Here is a 19,504-nt window from a genome sequence, read left to right as displayed (position 1 = left end):
AGTGTTCCCAATGCCTTCTCACAGCATTTTTCTGATTTCAATTAGTAGATATTGAAGTTGAATTAAGACAGATTGATCATTTGATCTGAAATGCTCCCAGAAGATTCAGTGCATTGGTATAGTGAGAATGATGATGGAAGTGACAGAAAGGAGATGTGTTTTATTATACAATTTAGGTGCACACATACCCCCCCCCCCCCACACACACACACACACACACACACACACAAACTTGGGCTCTGTATGTCTCTGTTTCACCAAAGCTGGGCTGAGAATACAAAGTGTCATGTGAGTTTCGGCTCACCCCCTTTTTAGTGGAAAAATAAAGTCACTGTGAATGAATTAACCAGATGTTGGAGTTGAATATCACCCTTGGTAGATTTTTTTTTTAACACACTAGGCCTAGTCTATATGCCTAACCTTATACTAGATTGCCTTTTATATCTCTCATAAAGTCAAGTCAAGTCAAGCTAATGTATTTCATTGTTTATGTTTCAGGGTGCAACAAAACAATATTGTTTATCTTCTATGTTGATTTTTACTTTTTTTTGTCCCTGCTGACTCTCCATACCGATCAGAGTGTGGCACACGTGACGAGCGTTCTTAGCGATGACCTCATCCCTTCAGTGGGATGACGTCAAATACAAGATGGATGGAATCACGACAGCAACACGCTCAACACATTTCTAAAAAGAAAGTCGTATTTCAGTGCTGCCTGGGAATACGGCAAAAATATTGGGTATGTACAATATATTAACTCATTCGCTCTCTAATATCCAGTGGTTGGAACATAACTGTGGAAGTACCTTAGTGGAAAACCCGTCTTTACTGACGTAACGGTGAGGTGGTTTCTTTTTCGCTCCGTACACAATCGACTTCTCTGTGCTTGTGGATGCTGCAACCGAGCTCTCAAAGCAAAATGACAGGAGTGGTTTGACTGCAAGCACTCATGGCCACTGTTTTCCTGTTCATGTTTGTCTCGGAATGTTGTACCGAGAGCCTACAAAATCCTATCAGTGGTCCTGTTGCTTTGCGCGCTACTTTAAGTGGAAGTCACTGCAACCAGATATTTTGTAGCCTAGCTGAATTCATAGCCACTAGTTGTTGCTACAGTGTTCGACTTGTTTTGAGGCGTCTGTCTCGGGTTTGTGGCTTCGGTGGTTGAATTAAGTAGAGTACTTGCCTTGCCCATTATTTAGCAATGGAAAACTTGAAGTTGATTACTTAACTCAGATCTTAGCAGATTCAAAGCCACGTCTCCCTTATGACCTAATACTCCCTAACTGCCGAATGCCTGTATCTGTCAGCAGCATGAGGTAATCTGCCGAGATATCGCGCATGCGTTGCTCTATTTTAAGACTGTTGTGTTAGTCAGTTCTCCGAGACTCAATCCACCTATCCATCTGAATATCTGTCTACTTATTGATTGTTTAGCAGTCACTGTTAATATAGTAGCCTACATAAACCAGATATGTGTGTACATGTTTTGAAATTATATCTAACCCATCAGTGCTTGCAGTAGATTTAGCCTACAATGAAATAGTTTGCATGACATTGAAATCACAATTTGATTTTCTTTATTTGGACAAATGTATCTAATTTTCCATTTTTTGAAGCATATAAGCAAGTCCAGTCTAGCCTACATGAAGACCCATAGTAAGAGCTGCAAAATCTATAAATGAAATTAAATGTGTTTATAATAACCTCAACCAACATTATGAGTCAGTATTGGTACATTATTAATGCATTTGTAGTGAATAATATTTTTGTATTTATATCCTTCTATACATTTCACATGATTAACAGCCGTTCTGCAGATGCAACAAAACACACTATCCAGTTTCACCATACATTCTTCTTTGTGTCTCCCACAGCTAGAATGGACAACTTGGTTCACTACAGTAACCCAGCGCATGCCATCTCGCTCCTGAGCATCCTCAATGAGCAGCGTCTACGGGGCCAGCTGTGTGACATCGTGCTGGTGGTGGGGGACCAGCGGTACCAGGCCCACCGGAGTGTCCTGGCCGCCAGCAGTGAGTACTTCCAGTCTCTCTTCTCCAGGAGGGACTCGGAGCACCGCGCCATGGTCCAGCTGGACTTCTGTGAGCCTGACGCCTTTGAGCTGGTCCTCAACTACATCTACTCTTCCTCCCTGTTTGTGGACAAGGGCAGCCTGGCTGCCATCCAGGAGCTGGGCTACAGCCTGGGCATCCCTTTCCTGACCAACATCATGGCCATGAGGCCGCAGGTTTCATACTGCATCTCCAGAAAAAGGGTGTCCTTTACAGATGAGGATGATGGTGGCTATCAGCAAAGGAGTGTCATCGTACGTCAGAGCCGCGGCGAAGCCGCTGGGGTTGGTGGTGCTCATAGCCAGGGTTCAAGCTTGCTTAAGTCACTGAAGCACGGACCTTACTTGGCCTCTGAGGAGGAAGCCTTAGCCATGTCGGTTAAAGAACAAAGCCAGGCCTCTCGACTGCGTCGAGGTAATGCAGTCGAGAGGAGCAGTGACTTTACAGATCGTAATCCCAGCAGGTCCTCGGACGACAAGTCCATCAGCTCGGCCACTCCATCCATCATGAAGGGACGGTCAGCTCAGAGCACTAATACATCCGTAAGACCTCAGCTAACCTCCTCTGTATCTTTCAGTGAGTCCCAGATACAGCATGCGAGTTTACTGCCGGATTCCAGTGTTGACCCTGGAGAGGAACAACCAGAGCCCCATTACAGCCTCAAAACGTCCATCTCGGGCCAGCAGACGGAGCGACACCCACCTGTGGACCGCAGCGGACCCCTCATTAAAAGCCTGTTGCGGAGGTCCTTGTCCATGGACAGCCCCGTTCCTATCTTCTCCCCAGCGCTGGAGCTCAAAGACTCACAGAACAGGGAGCACTCTGTGGTGAAAATGGCCACAAAGACGAGCATGACGACGCCGTCGTCCGCTGACCAGAAGCACCAGGGGTCACAGGACGTTCCATCTTTGATTCTCAGGGCCAGACACCACAACATGTACGAGAAGGGGGGCGTTCAGGGAACAGACGTCCACGTGAAAACCGAGCCCAGCAGTCCACTGGCTGACCCCTCTGATATTATACGTATTACGGTAGGGGATAATCTACCTGTCAACCTCAGAGACCTGCAAATAAACTTTGATGAGAACCCAAAAGGTTACTTTAACCATGCTGGAAAACGCAGGGCAAGGATGGATAACTTGAGTAATCCGTACAAGCGGTCTCGGATGGTGAATGAACACCATTTCGCACACAAGGACACTGGACCAGCTAATGTACAGAGCACCTCAAACGCGGAGGATGGCAGTGAAGAGCCGGGCGAGTTAAGACCAAACAAGATGTTTAAATGCTGGAACTGTTTAAAGATCTTTCGATCGAATGCGGGTTTGTATCGGCACGTGAACATGTATCACAACCCAGAGAAACCGTACGCCTGCGACATATGTCACAAGCGCTTTCACACCAACTTCAAAGTGTGGACCCACTGCCAGACACAGCACGGCGTGGTGCAGAACCCGGCGGCGTCCTCGAGCTCATACTCGGTGCTGGACGAGAAGTTCCAGAGGAAGCTGATCGACATTGTGCGCGAGCGTGAAATCAAGAAGGCCTTGATCATGAAGCTCAGGAGAAACAAACAGAATCTACAGGCTCAGCCCTTTGCCAAAAAGAGTCTGCGGTCAAGGTCGACCTATGTCTGCCCCTACTGCGGGAAGATGTTCTGGTTCCAGTCGCAGTTCAGGCAGCACCTGAAAATGCACCCAGTGGAGAACGACAACCCTCAGATAGACCGAGGAGTTGAGTCTGCGGAGAACCAGAACCAGATGGCTCACTTGAAAGAAAACCAAAGCAAGGACGTATACCCTTGCAAGCTTTGCAATGCAAAGCTCTCCTCTCCCATGGAGCAAGGGGACCACGAGAGGGGCTGCCGACACGCCACTGTCTGTCCATACTGTGGCCTGCGCTTCTCCAGCCCCTCGGTCAAGAGGGACCACGAGGCCCACTGCGACTACAAGAAGCTCACCTGCCTGGAGTGCATGCGCACCTTCAAGTCCTCCTTCAGCATCTGGCGCCACCAGGTGGAGGTGCACAACCACAACATGATGACCGTCCGGGAGCAGTTGTCGCTCGGCCAGCAGGAGAACCACGGGCAGGACGATGACGACGACGGCGGCGACGCTCCGCCTCGGGGACCGCACCTTCCGCAGCACCACCAGGAGTCGTTGGGCGACAACATGAGGAAGGAGGCCTTCTACCGCGACTCCTCTTCGCTGCCCATGTTCGACTCGGAGGACTCGTCGTACATGCCCGAGGACCTCAGCATGGGCTCTCATGGCGAGCACGGCGAGCTGCAGGTGAAGGAGGAGCCCCTGGAGGAGGCGGTGAGCGAGAGGGAGAGTGCAGCCGCTGGGAGTGCTGCTGCTGCCGCCGCCGCCGCATCGGACGAGCCAGGCGTGTGGCCGTGCGAGAAGTGTGGCAAGCTGTTCAGCTCGCACAAGGACCTGGAGCGCCACCAGGAGCTGCTGTGCCACATCAAGCCCTTCATCTGCCACATCTGCCACAAGGCGTTCCGCACCAACTTCCGCCTCTGGAGCCACTTCCAGTCCCACGTGTCCACGGCGGACGAGCCCTCGGCCGCCAGGGAGATGGAGCGTCGGGAGATGGAGCTCCAGGCGTCGTCGCCATCCCCCTCGCCACCGCTGTCCATCTCCGTCTCGCCGACCAACGCAGCGGCTGCGTCCATCGCTGCCTCTGAGGAGGAGGAGGCGGGCGGCCCCGTCGCCACGCCGGCCAATATCCCGGGGTCTGAGCAGGAAGGAGCCGGCGACGACGGACCCTCCTTGTCCAAGCCGGACGGCGCAGAGACATCTCTCAGCCCTCAGGAATCCGACACGCTGTTCTACCACGCGCCCACGCTCTCTGCTCTCACCTTTAAGAGGCAGTACATGTGCAAGCTGTGCCACCGGACCTTTAAGACGGCATTCAGCCTGTGGAGTCACGAACAGAGTCACAACCGCCTGTGACGGCAGCACCACCGATGACCTGCAGTGCCAGAATGGATGGTTGACACGGAAGCAAGATCAGATTATCATGTGATTTGTTTGTTGTGTTACTTTACACTTAGTCATGCCGGGTCTGGCTATTTATTTGTTCCTCTAATTTTGTGGAGCTTTAAAGAATCATGGTTGTTACTGTCTCCTCAATATCTATGAATGTCGACAAAATGATACAAAACAGAGACAGGAGAAAGTGAAGGGGTCCTGTTTTGTATATCAAAATTATCTACATTTAAAGTGGACTAAGTGAGTTTTCCAGCATGAAAATGGAAACAGATACTATCTAACTTCAACTGATGATGTGGAAAACGAGCAGTTTATTGCAGTTCAGATGTTTTGCAGTAGTTCTAATGTACAAATTACGGCCTTGGGTTGAACGAGAATGTGTATAAATATGAATTGCTTACTTCATGTGAGTTCTTTCAATCTGCCTTTGACATTTTTAGTATTTAGGCCTATGCTTAGGAAATGTAATGCTTAACCCTTGTACCAATGAAAAGCCAGTGGTTTATTCAAAGGAAGTGCTTTATTTAGGATTAGTGGTGCAGTTTTAGATTAACTAAGTGCTCTTGCTTATGAATGGTCCGCGTCTTGTGTGCTGGCACAGTAGATGGGTGTTCTGAAAAAAGGTTGCCTTCGTAATTAGTGAATGGATAACTGCCATGGTGTAGCAGCCTTTGGTGACTATTTAACTGACCTATAGCACTTTTGTCATGCCTCTACTACTTACTCAGTAACAGCCCAGGTCATTCACCCGATTGTCACATGTTAATTCATATGGCGTGCAATTCACCTGTGCCATAATTGGGGATCTATGTGTGGGACCTGTGCTGTCCGCTTCATAAACTTCACTTGGCTAAGCATCTTTACTCTACAGTCCACAGATACGAGTTCCCTGCTACTGAAGAGAGGCATATAATAACCTAGAAATTAGAAGTTTTTTATATATATATATATATTATATATATATATATTATAGATTTGATATCAATATATTGTACTTTAATTCAATGGCACTGTTATCTGTTACGTTGTGCAGATGTGACCATATAATATGTCTTAAGAACAAATTTGTATAGCTGGCAGGTGAGCTTGACATTTTGTACAGCGCGTCTGTATTATGTGGTGCATGGTAGTTATCTCCTGTGCAGTGGAATTTGTTGCACAAAATAATGTGGAAAGAGTCCATACATGGTGTTAAAGCAAAATGCAACAGGGTTTTTTTGTGATTGGGTGTTTCATCAGTAAAATCTGATCATAGAAGTAAGACCTCTGAAATCCTTTGTTTTTAGAAAGAGATGGGATATGAACACACATATTTGTTTTATATATAGGTCTATGGATGATTGTGATTATATTTCAAAATGTTTTGCACAAGTATTATTCAAGCACAATGGCAAAAAACAATCTCTAGTTTCTGCTCACAACAGCTATGATTTCTGCTTATTTTTTACTGATGATTAAAATGGACATGAATTGAAGTTAAATTACTAGGTTTTGCCATGCAGGTCAGCCTTTACCTCATATTAGTTTTGAATGCTTCACTATCAGCTAATTTGGCAATTCTATTTATGGTCCCAATTTATGGTTTCAAATAGCTTTTTTTTAAGGGGGGAGGGTGTTCTTTGGAGAAGAATTGGGGTGGGCTGGGGTAAGAGGGACCAAGTAGAACATATTTTGAAAATCTTATAGGTGCAACATTTTCTATGTTTATTTTATTACATGGGATGGTGGTGCATGTAAGCATAGATTTGATCTTCAGATTTTGGAAGTTATTTTTGAGATTGTATGACTTTGAAAGACTTGAATGAAATTAATGATATGACAAATTGGTCATAACGTAAAAGACAGCCTTTGTATGGTCTCTGCTACAATTTTCTATCTGTACTTTCTGTTTATGGAAAAATCTTTTTGTTAATAATGTATTGCTGCAATAACCTTTGTATGTTATGATTGCAATGATGTGGCTTATGAAATCTACATAAACTTTTGTGTTTAGTGCTCTTTTCTACAGTTTCTGTGCTTGTTTTCTGAAATAAAGGTTTATTGATGCGAAACAATCAAATTTTCTTTATATTAGCTGTTACGAGAATCCCTTTGGGATTAGTAACTTATCAAGAAGTTATATCTATGAATAATTCACTTCAGCTTGCAGTTAACATGATTTTTTTGTGCTGGATAGTAGCACTGAAATATGAACATCGAGGCAGAACCAGTCTGATTGTATCTCATCAGATTTATTTTCTTTCTGGAATCTGAAAACATACATTTTACATTACACTGACAACAGATAATGCAAATAGCTACCTACATCATATAACAAAAAAGGAATAAATTAAAGAAAATAATCAGGTGTCCATGTATCACAATCTGGTTAGAATTGCTGTATTTACTTATATACAAGACATGATATTAGACCTACATGTTCTAGGAAAAGTGTAGGGTTGGCAGGCACCCTGTGATGGAGTAATCGGTCCACGCTTAAATTCCAACCTCTGTACATTTTTACAGTAATAACTACAATGCGCATCCATGGTTATATTTTCTAAAAGGCAAAGTGTGAGGCTGTATAATGGTGAGCTGTTGAGAGTTTAGTGAGGAAAATTCTTTATTCACCCTGATAAGCAAGCCACTAACAGATTCTTTTTAGATCGTTTTGCTTTTTCGGAAAAGAGTAGCCTCCAATTTAGGAATTACTGATGCATGAATAGAATATAGTGGAACATGTCCTGTGTTTTAAACCTAATCATGGTGCATGACGTTGTTGTTTTATTATGGCAATGTCAGCAGATCGATGATTAGGCGATGTATGTCCTGTGATCATTTGTTTAAAAAATCTTGGTAGAGCAATGAGAGGACTGCGCTCTCACTTTTACAGCGCCAACGTGTCTTTAATAAGTCGTCTCATTGTTGTGCTTACAGATGTCCCAAGGGAGTCCGTGATCTGGTAAGTGATCTTGTACAAGTAGGGTTGGACATCTTTCAGACTGGTGTCAAACACATTGTCTACTTCCGATTGAGTGGGCATTTTTGGCAGGTACTCGTGACGGTTGATGACTTCCACAATGTTGATGACCTTTTCACCCAATTTTTCGCCCACTTTTTCACGACAGATCTGACGCTCCTGTTCATTGGCCAAATTCACTACATTTACTTTGATGCTCCAAACCTCCCATGGGATGCATTCGTCAGAGAAAGGCCATCGTGATTTCTTCTTCTGGTAGAACTCCAATGAGATTTGACCCATCCCATCACTCCCAGAGTTGCTTAGAGCATCCTGTTTTAAAAGAAAGTCAAAGGGGTTAATTGTAAGATTGATAACGCGACCAAACTGATGCTTCACATTACTTGAAAAAACTAGGCCAGTTGTTGCCAGTTACCTTGAACTCGCCAACAGCTTTCCTGATAACCCTGTCCAGCTCATCCGAGGTCACTCGCACGAAAGTGAAGTCGATGAAATCACAGTCAATGTCTTGTGTACCGACTGTACCGATGGAGTACGTGCCTTCTTTCTTGTAATGGAATTTCCCTGTGCTCCTGTGTAGCAGTATCGTGTGCAATAACGCCAACATAGCTTCGTCAACTTGTCTTCCCTCCACCGTCACCTCCAAGACTTCTGAACGGCAATTCATTGCGAATTATCTTTGTCAACAGAACTGGAAGAAAACAACGTCATACGCGAAATAGCAATCTAGCTAGCGACAACAGCTTCTGGTTGTTTGTTTACGTCGCACACCAGCCGTTAGCCTCGACAGGCCTGCTAGCTTCTAGCTACTAGCTAGTGCTAACTGTTACTTCATCAGCCTATGCTAATTGTCAGTTGGCTAAGGTTAGCTGACTAACACTGCGATGTGCAGCGATAAAAACAATGTCTCTAATAACAAATGTTGTCGTTAAGTATCTCACAAGTTAAAACGATTGTCTTGGCCAACGGTTGTTCGTATGTGTACGAATCAATCCATTGTAAAAAATGAATTCGCACGCATACAAAATATGCCACCGTCCCTTCGACAACGTAGGAGGAGTCTCAGCAGTAAACAACGAGAAGTGAACTACGGGAAGTGATTTGGGCCAAAATTGTTTGAACATTCCAGCACGTGACTTATTCACGAGAACCGTCATAATAATAGTAAAATGAAAGTCCAGTATATTTTCACTGTTACTGAGACAGTGCCCTATTTTTTCAGATTAGTCGATATACCATAAGTAATCTGACAGTACGAAAATGGACATGCATTTTTTATTTGGACTACGACAGCTGTCGTAAGTACTCCATTATGATAGTGGTCGCTGTGATAGGATAGAACTACGTCGATACGAAAATCGAGGAGAGAAACTTCTTCCATAGCAACGTCAAGATACAAGAGCATCTCCTAGCGCATGTTTCAGAGGTTGAGTTTTTTTTTTTTTTTTAGTTTTAGATTTAAAGTTTTAGCTCTACACAAAGTCTCCAAGAATTAGGTAACGTTATTCGCTTTGCCAATGAGATGCAATTTTCTCAATGAAAGTTAGATGAGCTTGGGTTGATAATGCTTATGATTTTACGCCATCGTTGTTTGCTAGCATTAGCTCAACGTTAACCGTAATCCTCCACAGTTGAGTTGGGTTGGGGGTTTATTGTTTATATCGTGTAACACCTATGTCAGCTATGCACATAAAATGGTGCATAAAATCATGTGTTGGATTGTGCTGTCCGTGTCTGCGCTCAGCATTATTTCTACAGTGGCTTTTAACGACACTGTAAATCAAACAGACTCGCCCTCAGGTGTCAATAACACCAACGTTACCGAGGAACCTACATCCTCAACGCTTACTCAATCTGACCTTTTTGAAAGGACAACAATTGAGGAGCATCTCTTTACCGACACAATATTACCAATCACGACTAATGTTACAGACAGCACACCAACGGACAGTAGCTTCACAGATGCCAACACTACAGAGAGCGTTAAAGTTACAGTTCCGACAGGTATTCTGCCTTTAACCATGAAACAGTAATCTGTTAATCTGTTATCATCGGTGTCGTGTTGATTAATTTGCCATTTTTGTCCTTGTAGAATGCTTATGTGATATTACTCCAAACTTCTGCGATATTGGCTGCTGCTGTGACAATTTGGATTGTGAAATAGATGACTTGAGCTCAGTCTTCAATGGTTGTGAAAAAGAAACAAGGTTGGATATATTTCGTGTCGTTTTTGTGTACAGTGTGTGAGTGTGTGAGAGAGAGAGAGTTAGACATGTCTAAGAGATAAACACCCGTGCTAAATATAGCCCTAAATGTTTTTGGGTGCAATATCTGGTGTAATTTTGATTTGGGTCTCATGTATGTAACCCTAGGCCACCAGGTGTGTGCATTGAGAAATGGTTGATGTTCCGAGCAAACATTGATCCGGCCCTCATTACAGAGACTGATTCATTATTCTGCGTGAGAGAAGAAGGTAATGAAATGTTTAATATTATCCAATATCCAGAATACCACATTCAGATACAGTAGTCATTTGGATGAAACAAAGTGATGCATATGTCCCCTTTCAGCTCCTAGAGGCTTAGTGTTATACCCATTTGTTCATGGAGTAATCTCCTTTTCGTATATATGTTTTTCATATATATATTTATTATTATTTGGTCTTGGCCAAATATTTATATATTTTTTATTTTCTTCTATTACGTGTTTTTATAACAGCAAAGACAACAGAGCAGCAAAGCCTCCCTGCTCTTTCAGAGCAGCAGCGAGACAAGGTGTTCCCTTCCTTCCTACAGCAAGATGACACAACTACAGACTCCATCATCAAAGATTTTTATAAGGTAAAGGGGGTTTTCATCAATGCCTTCTCGATATGCTTTAGATGTATCTGTGGTTTGAATTTCCCCTTGGGGATCAATAAAGTATCTGTCTATCTATCTATTTATCTATCTGTTTACCCAACAAGTTTAGCCAGGCAGTGGTGTTTGGTGAAATGTAATGTAGCCTAGCCTATGTAAGTCAGAAGTGTGTCCAGTTTTTGTGGGTAATGTGACCATCTCGGCCTCCGTCTGCCCTTCCATCAGGTTGATGATATGATACTTATTCAGTATAATCGTATTTCTATGCTGGGTACACTCAAACAGCCATCACCTGGAGTAGCCTCATCCCTCTGTGTTGACCTCAACCCAGCCAGTAAGCGCTTTAAAGTACAGTTTGTTTGTTTGTTTGTTTGTTTGTTTTTAAAAAAAAAAAAATATGTTGACCAGGCAAAATAAATGATGAATATCTTTAGAACCAATACCATTTCTATTCTAAACTAAACTGTTTTTTTGTGACTCATGCAATTCCACTTCTATTTCTTTCGAAGGATTCTTGCGCTCCACATCACACTCTTGTTCTCGAGCCTTGAATGCTCAGTCCTGCTCAACCGATCCCAGACTGAATGTGCACACTTACTTTAAAGACATTAGCCTGCTCAGGGTAATGAAATATTTTGTGTCATATATGATGTTGCACAGTACATTACACACAACACAGTTGGATGACTTCCATATTATCTATTACTACAGGTGCCAAATCTGCAAAACGTGGATATTTCAGACTTACTGGTAAGATCAATCAGATGCACATACATAAAACGATAATACATTGTCTAGTCATGGTGGCTCTTGATTCAGCCTATATAAAAATCGTAACCACTTTTTATTCAATTAGATCCCCGTAATCCCTGTGACCATATGGTCAGAGCCCAGTGAACAAAATGGCACCTGTTTGAATGTTGTGTCTAAGGTGAGGAACAGACCAACAAACCATTTTTGGAAGTTCCAGTATTGCCTGTTTGGAGCACCAAGATTTTCTGTTTTTTTGTTTGTTTTTCCATCTAGGTCGGGTACATTATTGAGTTTTCACATGCAGGGGAAATCACAAGTGCAACACTACGTGCCAGCTTCCTGAATTCAATCCTGGATGTACAAATATTACAGGAGTTTTCGGTCACATTTCAGGTAAGCTAGTGGTTTTGACAGTTTGGAAACTGTGACTATTAATCAGTACATTATTAATCAGTACATTATTAATCAGTACATAATATTTCAGTGTCACTAGGCATGGTCTTTTAAAAAGGGAATTGTTTGGCTCTGTCTACCATTGTAATGTTGTAACTGTTTTGTTTGCTTTGTTTACAGTTAGCCACTGCTGGCCCCACGCCTGCCCCTTTGCCAGCAATGGGGCTGATTGTTGGAAACCCAGTGACCGGTCGGTTTGGTGAAGAGGCCAATTCTGTATCTTTTCTACCCAACCAAACATAGTCCAGCCAAAGTTGTCAGTACAAGGAGGATAAACACGAGAGCATTTATAGTTCTCCAGTTACTGTAAACAAGGTATAATACTATTTGTAAGCTTTAATGAGTATTCACAAATGAAATAATCTTCTGCGAAACAAAACAAAGGGTGTCAGTTGATCTTAGTAGATCTTGAGAAGATCTTAGGCATTATCCCAGACTCTCTGAAAACACTTTGCAAAATACCAACTAAAATCCACAGTAATCATACCGAAGTGTTTGTTTATCCTTGCTGCTGTTGTGTTCTGCATTATTCTTCCATAACTGTGTGTGTCAGCTGACAACTCTGGCTCCAGCAGCAGCCTGCTCAGTTTCTCTAGCCGTGCGCGTGCCCATCCGCTTCACATACAACTCCATCTCTGGCTGCTCCTTCAGGTGAAGCAGACAACAACCCACACGCAGCACTTCTTCTTAAAAACTTTTTTTAATTATTATTATTATTACAAAAACACAGGTGATTTGTGCAACTTGTTATCCAGAATACATAATAAACCTGAGCTATGATTTTCTTCCCCCTTTGCAAAACTGTAGGTCTGCCTCCCAAAACTGTAGTGAGCTGAGATTAGACATGTATACAGTCTTGACTGGCATGGCAACCCCTGACGTGGTGGCGATGAGTTCAGGCCCCAAGCCAGATTGGGCTGAGGTCATCACTGAAGACTGCCCAGAGTCCCAAGCTGTGAGCTGCTTATTCATGCTATTAATTGAACTTCAGTATATTGCATGCTTTTATCAGTGTTGTAGTATTATACCAGTAATAGCATTTCTTATTCTAAAAGTATGACCCAAACCACACTCAATTCAGGGTGGCCTTGGTGTTCGTTAATGTAACTCTATACTCTCAAATGGTCACATGTTCACATGGTCATATGCTAACACACACTTAATTTTGCGCATAAGCAGGTTCGTTTTTCCCCCCATTTACTTGCTACATGTTTTCTCATATTAAAGAACACATGCTTATCATTTCATGTGGCCATTTGCAGCCTGTGACCAATGTTTTGTCTGCATTTCAGGAGGGCTCCTGTGAGACTGGTTGTTATGTCCCTCACTCCCTGTCCATTCAGTTTCTCTGGGCCAAGAGAGGGCTGCTGTCTCTTCCACAGAATTACATCCTTGGGGGAAAGTACAAATTTGGTTGTCAGAAAGTTAAGGTATGATTATGAAAACTATATTGCTAAGGCACTTCATCAGTTGCACAGCTGCTCAGTTTGTTCTGATTGTTCTCATTCCGCTGAGAAAAGTTTATTGTGGAACATCAAGTACAATATATTATTATCAAAACAGAAGTTTGAATTTCGATTATAGCTGAACCTTTTGATAGAATATATAGAGGTGTCAAAATGTAACTCTTCTGCTTCAAGATTTCTTCAAGACAAACACACACACTATGTATTTGACTGATAATGAAATGAAACTGGAATCTTAAGTTATATTTATTAGCCCAGTCCTACAGGGATGTTCCTCAGCTGCCCATAAAAGGAATATGGTGCAGGGCTTCCTCTTCTGGTGTGTCTTTCATATAAAGAGTCTTGATATGATTTCTACTGACAATTGCCCAAGGAAATTTTTTTTACAAAAAGAATGGAGAACCAGGATGTTTTAAAAGAAAGTGAATCAGCAATGCCTACATATATTTGTGTATACAATCAGCTATGCTTGGGTTTTTATCACAAAAGGAATAGAATAAATATTGTAATACATTTGTCATTGTTGTTTTCACATTATTCTCATACCAGACTCTGAATTTCCTACTTTACCTCATCTGTTGACTTTTGCCACCACCCCTTTCTCCTTTCTTTTTTTAGTGTCCCCTTGCTTACCCGTTAGCTGTCACCTCGGAGGTGACCTTCTCGGAGATCACGGCATACCCTGAGCCTCCCAGAGGAGTGCCTCAACCTCAGTGGAAGTTTCCATACTCCTTTTTCTCCCGGGGACAAGAGGAGCTGGATGGGGGTCTTTGAAGGAGGACACCGAAATGTCACTATCTCCCTCCATCCAACATGTGCAGTCAGTTTCACAACCTACACTGTTTTGTTTAGTGTTATATGGGTTTCATCCAAAACAAAGCTACCCATGGCATGAATCAGGTTCTGATCCTATGTATTAGGATTTGTAAGAGTGTGTGACTGTAAATAGTCAGGATACTACTTCACACACATCAAAAAAAGAAAGAATTTTGTCAGTGTGTGTGTTCTGACATGCAGCTTGTGGTTATTTCAGGAATTTTTATTATTATTATTATTATTATTAAATAATGTTGAAATATATGCTAATGTGTATATAGTTGTAATAATAGCTATGTTAAATAAATATTTCGATTTTTAAAAATAATTTGTATGCCCGTCGGTTGCATCCCGAAAAGTTAACCTCAGTGCACTTTCAAGAGTAGGGGTTTACCCTAATATAAGGTATCTATGTTCTATAAAACTATGTTTTCTCATGTGTTTACACCACCCCATCTCATTATCTCCCTGAACTAAATTATTTACAATAATTTCGAGTGCTTTCCACAAGGGGCGATAGACTTCCGTGACCACACAACAATTTGCCACATCGATTCCATTTGAAATTGGTCGGGAGGGAGTGTGGTCCGTGGGGCAGTGGCCGTGCAAGTTTGGCTTGGGATCTGCGTTCAAGTAGCAGATGGACCGGCAACTTGCCTAGGTTTTGCAGTCTCCGACGTCGCGTGTACTTCGAGATTACTCTACTGTGTTATTAAGGACGGCAGAGGACGACATGATAACTTTTTGATGAATTCATGTATGGAAATAGAACCTTAGTTAGCTGGCTAGCTAAGTTTGCCAGGTTCCTTCGTTACTTTAGGATAGCAAGCTTGCTAGCCAGCTAGCCACTGTAACGTTACTTGGGAGGACAAGTGAACAGCCTTGGCGTTAGATGAGCTATTTTCCAATCGTCTGGAGGTAAAGCTGCTTATAGTCTGTATTTGAGTTGAAAGGCAATGGTTAAATTAAAGGATTTTGATGTCTCTTGGTATTATGTAAGTTATAGTTAGATTGGTCGCCATTTGTTCCAAAGCCAAGTATTTTTGTAGGCTAATGACCGGATCTGTAACGCTAGCTAGCCCTGGGGATACAGTTGACATGAATGTTTACTGACATCATCACAGGAGGTTATATTGTTCAAGAATGACCAGAAAAATGGTCAGATGTTGTTACAGCATGTCTTATTTGCATTTTTAGAAAGTAAAATTTCTATTGCTTGATCTGTGATATTTAGCTAACGCTAGCTAACGTTCACCCAACAAGCAGGATCCATCATCAGACTCTCAACTGATGTCCGCCTACTAACGTTAGGCAGCATTCAACTTTCCCCTGTCACAGAATCTAAACTCAAGTTCAGTATGCTTTTATTTATTGCATCTTAGTTTTAGATCTACACGGACTGAGATAATCCGTAAGTGAAAGGAAATTTGAAGCCATTTGGTCAATTGCGTATGTTGAAAATGGTTTGTCAAGCATCTCAGAAAAGTTAACATAAGGCAAAGTTCTTGCTGAATCAGCCTGTTTGATGAGAAGATGAGTTTCCTTGAAAGTGTCCTGTCTTTCTTTGGACTTGGAGACATACAGTGGCTATGCATGGTCACATTATTTATTGCATCGGTTGTGACTTTGATCATATACTTCGTGCAATACTATTTGGATAATGTATCATGCGAGAGCGAAAATCCCATCAACGCCTCAGAGGAAGCAAACGCTCTTCTAGGTTGGGTCCTGTCTCTCAAAACCTGGAAAACTGAATGGAGGAAGGCGTGGGTGAGGGCACTGAATGAGCAGGCGAGGCTTTCAGGGGTAAGTGTGATGAATTATGACACTGCATGTTATTAAACACCTTAACAATTTGGACATCTGAAGTAGCCTGAACCATACTGTGAGGGTTGCTAAGCAAACCCTCTTAACTTCAGCTCTTAAGCGGCTTTCTGTGTCAAGTTGTAAAGAGCATTAGCCCGTTACTTAGTGATTTACAGCCAGTTATACCCAGGAAATACCTCAACATGTAATTTTACAACATGTATCAAAAACTAATTAGTCTCTATGGAATTGAATACGATGCAAACATGCATTCCTAATATCTTTCATTCTATAGGCTTTAAGGCTTTTTTTTTTAAATATGTTACAGAACTCCTTGCAGTTGACATTTCAGGAAGATGGTCTTCATTCCACTGAACTTGTGCTGAGTCAGGTGTCAGGCTTCAAGAAGTCAGCAGGTGGCAAGGTGAGAGAGTAAAGTCCATCACATTAAAGGACCTGCTTGTCAAGCCCCCCCTCCTCCTCATTCCTGTTCCTGCTTGTGTAGTTTTCTTTTGGCATCAGCCCACAGCAGCACTTTAATCCTTTGTGTAATTCAGTATGAAGGGCTCTGTGCTCTGAATACCTTTCTGTCCAGATCCTCTCCAAATTTTGGTTCACTGTCTGGCACCTCAAGGTCCATGTTTCTTCAGGCTTTAAGTGTCTCAGCTACCAAAGTCAAACAAATCTGTAGGCTTTTAAAATGATGTGTTTGATCTTATTGCATTTGCACTGACATAGTAATATGTATTATGGGGCAAGAATATTCTATATATCGAGGCTTCTGTCATTTTTTAAAAGCCATGTCTTCTGTCTGTGTTTTTTTAGGCGGGTGTTTTATTTAAATGTGTATGTGTCTCTGCGCTTAGTCAAGACAGTTGATTCAGGACGGAATATAGGTTATACCAGGTTACTCTATATTTTCCATCACTTTCTTTGCAATGGATTTCTCTGTGTTTTTCATGCTTAATGGAGTAGTGGCTAATCTTCACCTGCCTTCGTCTGAGCTGTAAGGAGATTATGTAGCGTGCCTGCCCCTGAAGTTTTCTCTACTTCACTAAGCCAGAGTAAGGAAGTGGTGGACTGTGAAGATGTACAAAAGGGCAGTTAGTGCCGCACAGACTTTCAATAACAAGGATTCATATAAGTCATTGTAATGTTATGATGAATGACCATAATATTGTGCGTGTACAATACATGTAATAAGTGTGTAAGAAACGTGTAAGAAATGATTAACATTCTAATGACCAGAATGTAAACAAGGATGTACATTTTTGTCACAAAAGGACAAACTTGAGAGTTGTTTGGCATGTCTGGTTTAAATACTCCTGTGTTCTTCCCAGATGATGCGTTGCCAGGTGGCTGGGGAGAAGCTTCAGTTCTCCGTCGGAGCAAAGTCAGCCGCGGCCGTCAGCACAGAGCCTCAGCACTACACCGTCACAATAGCCCCTCTACAGCTGCAGGTAAATGCAGTCATTTACTTCATGTACTTCACATGGACATAATGGTGCTCCTTGTGGTTGTCTAATGCATGTGTTATTACTCTTCCTGTGGTTTGTGGTGCGGATCTAAATGGCACTGTCTGCTTCACGGAATCCAGTGAAATCTGTTGTTGGAATTTTTTCTGACTATACAGGCCTTCACTGCACATGTGGAGTCTGTGTGATGTATTCCCTTTTGGCAGCTCAATGCTGCTGAGGAGAGAAGCAGGTCATTTTGAGGTGAAGAATTTGATCTAGTGTTCAGTGGAAGCCCATGTGCTTTCAGACAGACCATTGCTAATGCGTAACAAAGGTCTCTCTGGGGTCCATTTAGAGCATTTGCTGGCAATGACGTAAGCACTTTAACGAAGAGTATGTGATGCTTGTTAATGTCTTGTATAACTTTTAGTAATACAATAAACAGATCTTTTGTTTGATTGTTAAAAAAAACATTAGGCCTACATGTTGGTAATTAAACAAACATTGTTGCCTTTTAAGGTGGTGGAACTTAGGAAGAAATGCAAGTGGTTGGATTTGTTTAACTTTGCTACATAAATTGACCTGACATTGTCCAGCTGTTAAACCCTGTAAAAGGATTTCCTCCTTAATTTCTGTGCCCAGGTTAAGGAGAGGAGGCTGAGTAGTAAACGCTCAAAAAAAGCTTTTTTTCTTAGTCATTATGAAATATTGTGTGTAGGTTGATGAGAACAAAATAATTGTAACAGTTTTAAGATGAGCCCAAGGCATAACAAAGTCTGGAAAAGCGAAGCATTCTCAAGTACTCGATCTTGGTCTCCACATTGTCTTGTGAACTTCCATTGGCCATCAGCAACTACAAGCCAAGAAACAGTATTGCTGTTATCTTTTCCATTGGAGAATATGAGAGATGAGAATTAGAATGTTTCCTTTGCCCTACAGGAAATAAGTAAACTGTAAGTGTGAACTACTGTACTTGGGCGTTGGATCAGCATTCCAAGGTGAAGCTGTCTGGGTGATGATGTGTATGTTGTGCTCTCTCATCAGCAACAGATAAGTGGGCCGTCTCTGTGGGCCTCGCTCTCACAGAAAAAGTATGGGATTCCGATCCTCAACGATGATTCACTCAGGCTCCCTAAATCCAATTACAGGGAATTACTAAAACATTCAAACCCCTCATTGCCTTATTGTTCTGCTGATCTTATTTCAGCTAGCAAGCACAGGAACTGCTTTACATGAATTCAAATCTCACTCAAGCCCATGTGTTTGGTGTTGTTTCATCAGAGCATTGTTGATTTTGTTTTGCTTTTTGGTCCCCTACTTGTTTTGGACTGGCGGCGGCCACAGGCTGCAGTGGGGAAGTGGTAGCGCTTGTTGTTTTAGACTGCGTTTTTCCTCCTTTGTTCTTTCTGGAAGAGCCCTGTGGGCCGCTGAATGATTTCGCCCTCCTATGGTGGAGAGCAACCGCCACTGGAAAGCTCCCTCTGTTTGTAGTTGTTTCTGTTGTTTGCCACAACCTCGTGTGTGTGTGTGGGTGTGTGTGGGTGCCGTCTTTGTGTCAATGTTGTGTTTACTCCCGGTTTGGTATAACACCAGCGGCAGCAGTCCCAAAGAGGGCGTTTATCATTCAGCTCGTTCAGTGTCATGTGACTCTCCTGGCAAATGTGCAGTTGATAGTGTTGTTTGCTTTCCTTCCATCTACATCGCTGTTCATTTCAACTCTTTAGAACATGACGGTGAAGTGTATGACATTCACATTCACCTACATACACAATTTTCTTCTTTCAATCTTGCTTGTTGAACATGCTCATCTTTTGGCAGCAGTGTCAGTGACTGAATGCTGTAATGTGCCAGATGTTGTTCCATTT

At 42.5% G+C, this 19,504-nt stretch overlaps 4 protein-coding genes across 6 annotated transcripts in view; 3 read left to right on the top strand and 1 right to left on the bottom strand.

Moving 5' to 3' along the window:
* Positions 1–584: 584 nt before the first annotated feature.
* Positions 585–7,119, top strand: zbtb21 (zinc finger and BTB domain containing 21). Its single transcript, XM_076274216.1, has 2 exons — positions 585–739; positions 1,875–7,119. Exon 2 carries the CDS (start codon positions 1,880–1,882, stop codon positions 5,030–5,032), a length of 3,153 nt encoding a protein of 1,050 aa, XP_076130331.1. The 5' UTR covers positions 585–739; positions 1,875–1,879; the 3' UTR covers positions 5,033–7,119.
* A 164-nt stretch (positions 7,120–7,283) lies between these two features.
* Positions 7,284–9,089, bottom strand: atg101 (autophagy related 101). Its single transcript, XM_076274221.1, has 2 exons — positions 8,446–9,089; positions 7,284–8,342 (listed from the first exon to the last, which is right to left on the bottom strand). Exons 1-2 carry the CDS (start codon positions 8,695–8,697, stop codon positions 7,938–7,940), a joined length of 657 nt encoding a protein of 218 aa, XP_076130336.1. The 5' UTR covers positions 8,698–9,089; the 3' UTR covers positions 7,284–7,937.
* Positions 9,090–9,206: 117 nt separating this feature from the next.
* LOC143111973 (tectonic-3-like) lies at positions 9,207–14,596 on the top strand. 2 transcript variants are annotated; one of them, XM_076274219.1, is made up of 14 exons: positions 9,207–10,034; positions 10,123–10,237; positions 10,403–10,503; positions 10,749–10,870; positions 11,114–11,222; positions 11,398–11,510; positions 11,600–11,638; positions 11,745–11,819; positions 11,915–12,034; positions 12,215–12,310; positions 12,648–12,745; positions 12,902–13,049; positions 13,387–13,524; positions 14,179–14,596. In XM_076274219.1, the coding sequence occupies exons 1-14, from the start codon at positions 9,725–9,727 to the stop codon at positions 14,332–14,334; spliced, it is 1,740 nt and encodes a 579-aa protein (XP_076130334.1). In that variant the 5' UTR covers positions 9,207–9,724; the 3' UTR covers positions 14,335–14,596. The 2 variants fall into 2 exon arrangements, with proteins under 2 accessions (XP_076130334.1, XP_076130335.1); XM_076274220.1 differs by having other exon boundaries at positions 9,207–9,526; positions 14,179–14,595.
* A 358-nt stretch (positions 14,597–14,954) lies between these two features.
* The window catches only part of c2cd2 (C2 calcium dependent domain containing 2), a 16,182-nt gene continuing 11,632 nt past the window's right edge, over positions 14,955–19,504 (top strand). The window contains exons 1-3 of one of the 2 annotated variants that reach the window (XM_076274217.1): positions 14,955–16,182; positions 16,511–16,606; positions 17,523–17,642. In XM_076274217.1, the coding sequence (XP_076130332.1) occupies positions 15,910–16,182; positions 16,511–16,606; positions 17,523–17,642 (489 nt within the window). In that variant the 5' untranslated portion in view covers positions 14,955–15,909. The remainder of the gene's footprint in view (positions 16,183–16,510; positions 16,607–17,522; positions 17,643–19,504) is intronic. The other variant, XM_076274218.1, reaches the window with a different exon arrangement.

This window comes from Alosa pseudoharengus, unplaced genomic scaffold, assembly GCF_046254945.1.
Source record: "Alosa pseudoharengus isolate Yale_2024_CS ecotype anadromous, Long Island Sound unplaced genomic scaffold, YU_APseudo_1.1 YU_APseudo_1.1_scf_8, whole genome shotgun sequence".
Lineage (NCBI taxonomy): Eukaryota > Metazoa > Chordata > Actinopteri > Clupeiformes > Clupeidae > Alosa > Alosa pseudoharengus.
This window is presented reverse-complemented; position numbering and strand designations above follow the sequence as displayed.

Excerpts from the sequence above, each read along its gene's own strand:
- zbtb21 (XM_076274216.1), top strand. The coding sequence starts at position 1,880 with ATGGACAACTTGGTTCACTACAGTAACCCAGCGCATGCCATCTCGCTC.
- atg101 (XM_076274221.1), bottom strand. The coding sequence starts at position 8,697 with ATGAATTGCCGTTCAGAAGTCTTGGAGGTGACGGTGGAGGGAAGACAA. Across the intron at positions 8,343-8,445 it reads AAGCTGTTGGCGAGTTCAAG|GATGCTCTAAGCAACTCTGG; the intron begins GTAACTGGCAAC and ends CTTTTAAAACAG.
- LOC143111973 (XM_076274219.1), top strand. The coding sequence starts at position 9,725 with ATGGTGCATAAAATCATGTGTTGGATTGTGCTGTCCGTGTCTGCGCTC. Across the intron at positions 10,238-10,402 it reads GGTTGTGAAAAAGAAACAAG|GCCACCAGGTGTGTGCATTG; the intron begins GTTGGATATATT and ends ATGTAACCCTAG. Across the intron at positions 12,311-12,647 it reads TTGGTGAAGAGGCCAATTCT|CTGACAACTCTGGCTCCAGC; the intron begins GTATCTTTTCTA and ends TGTGTGTGTCAG.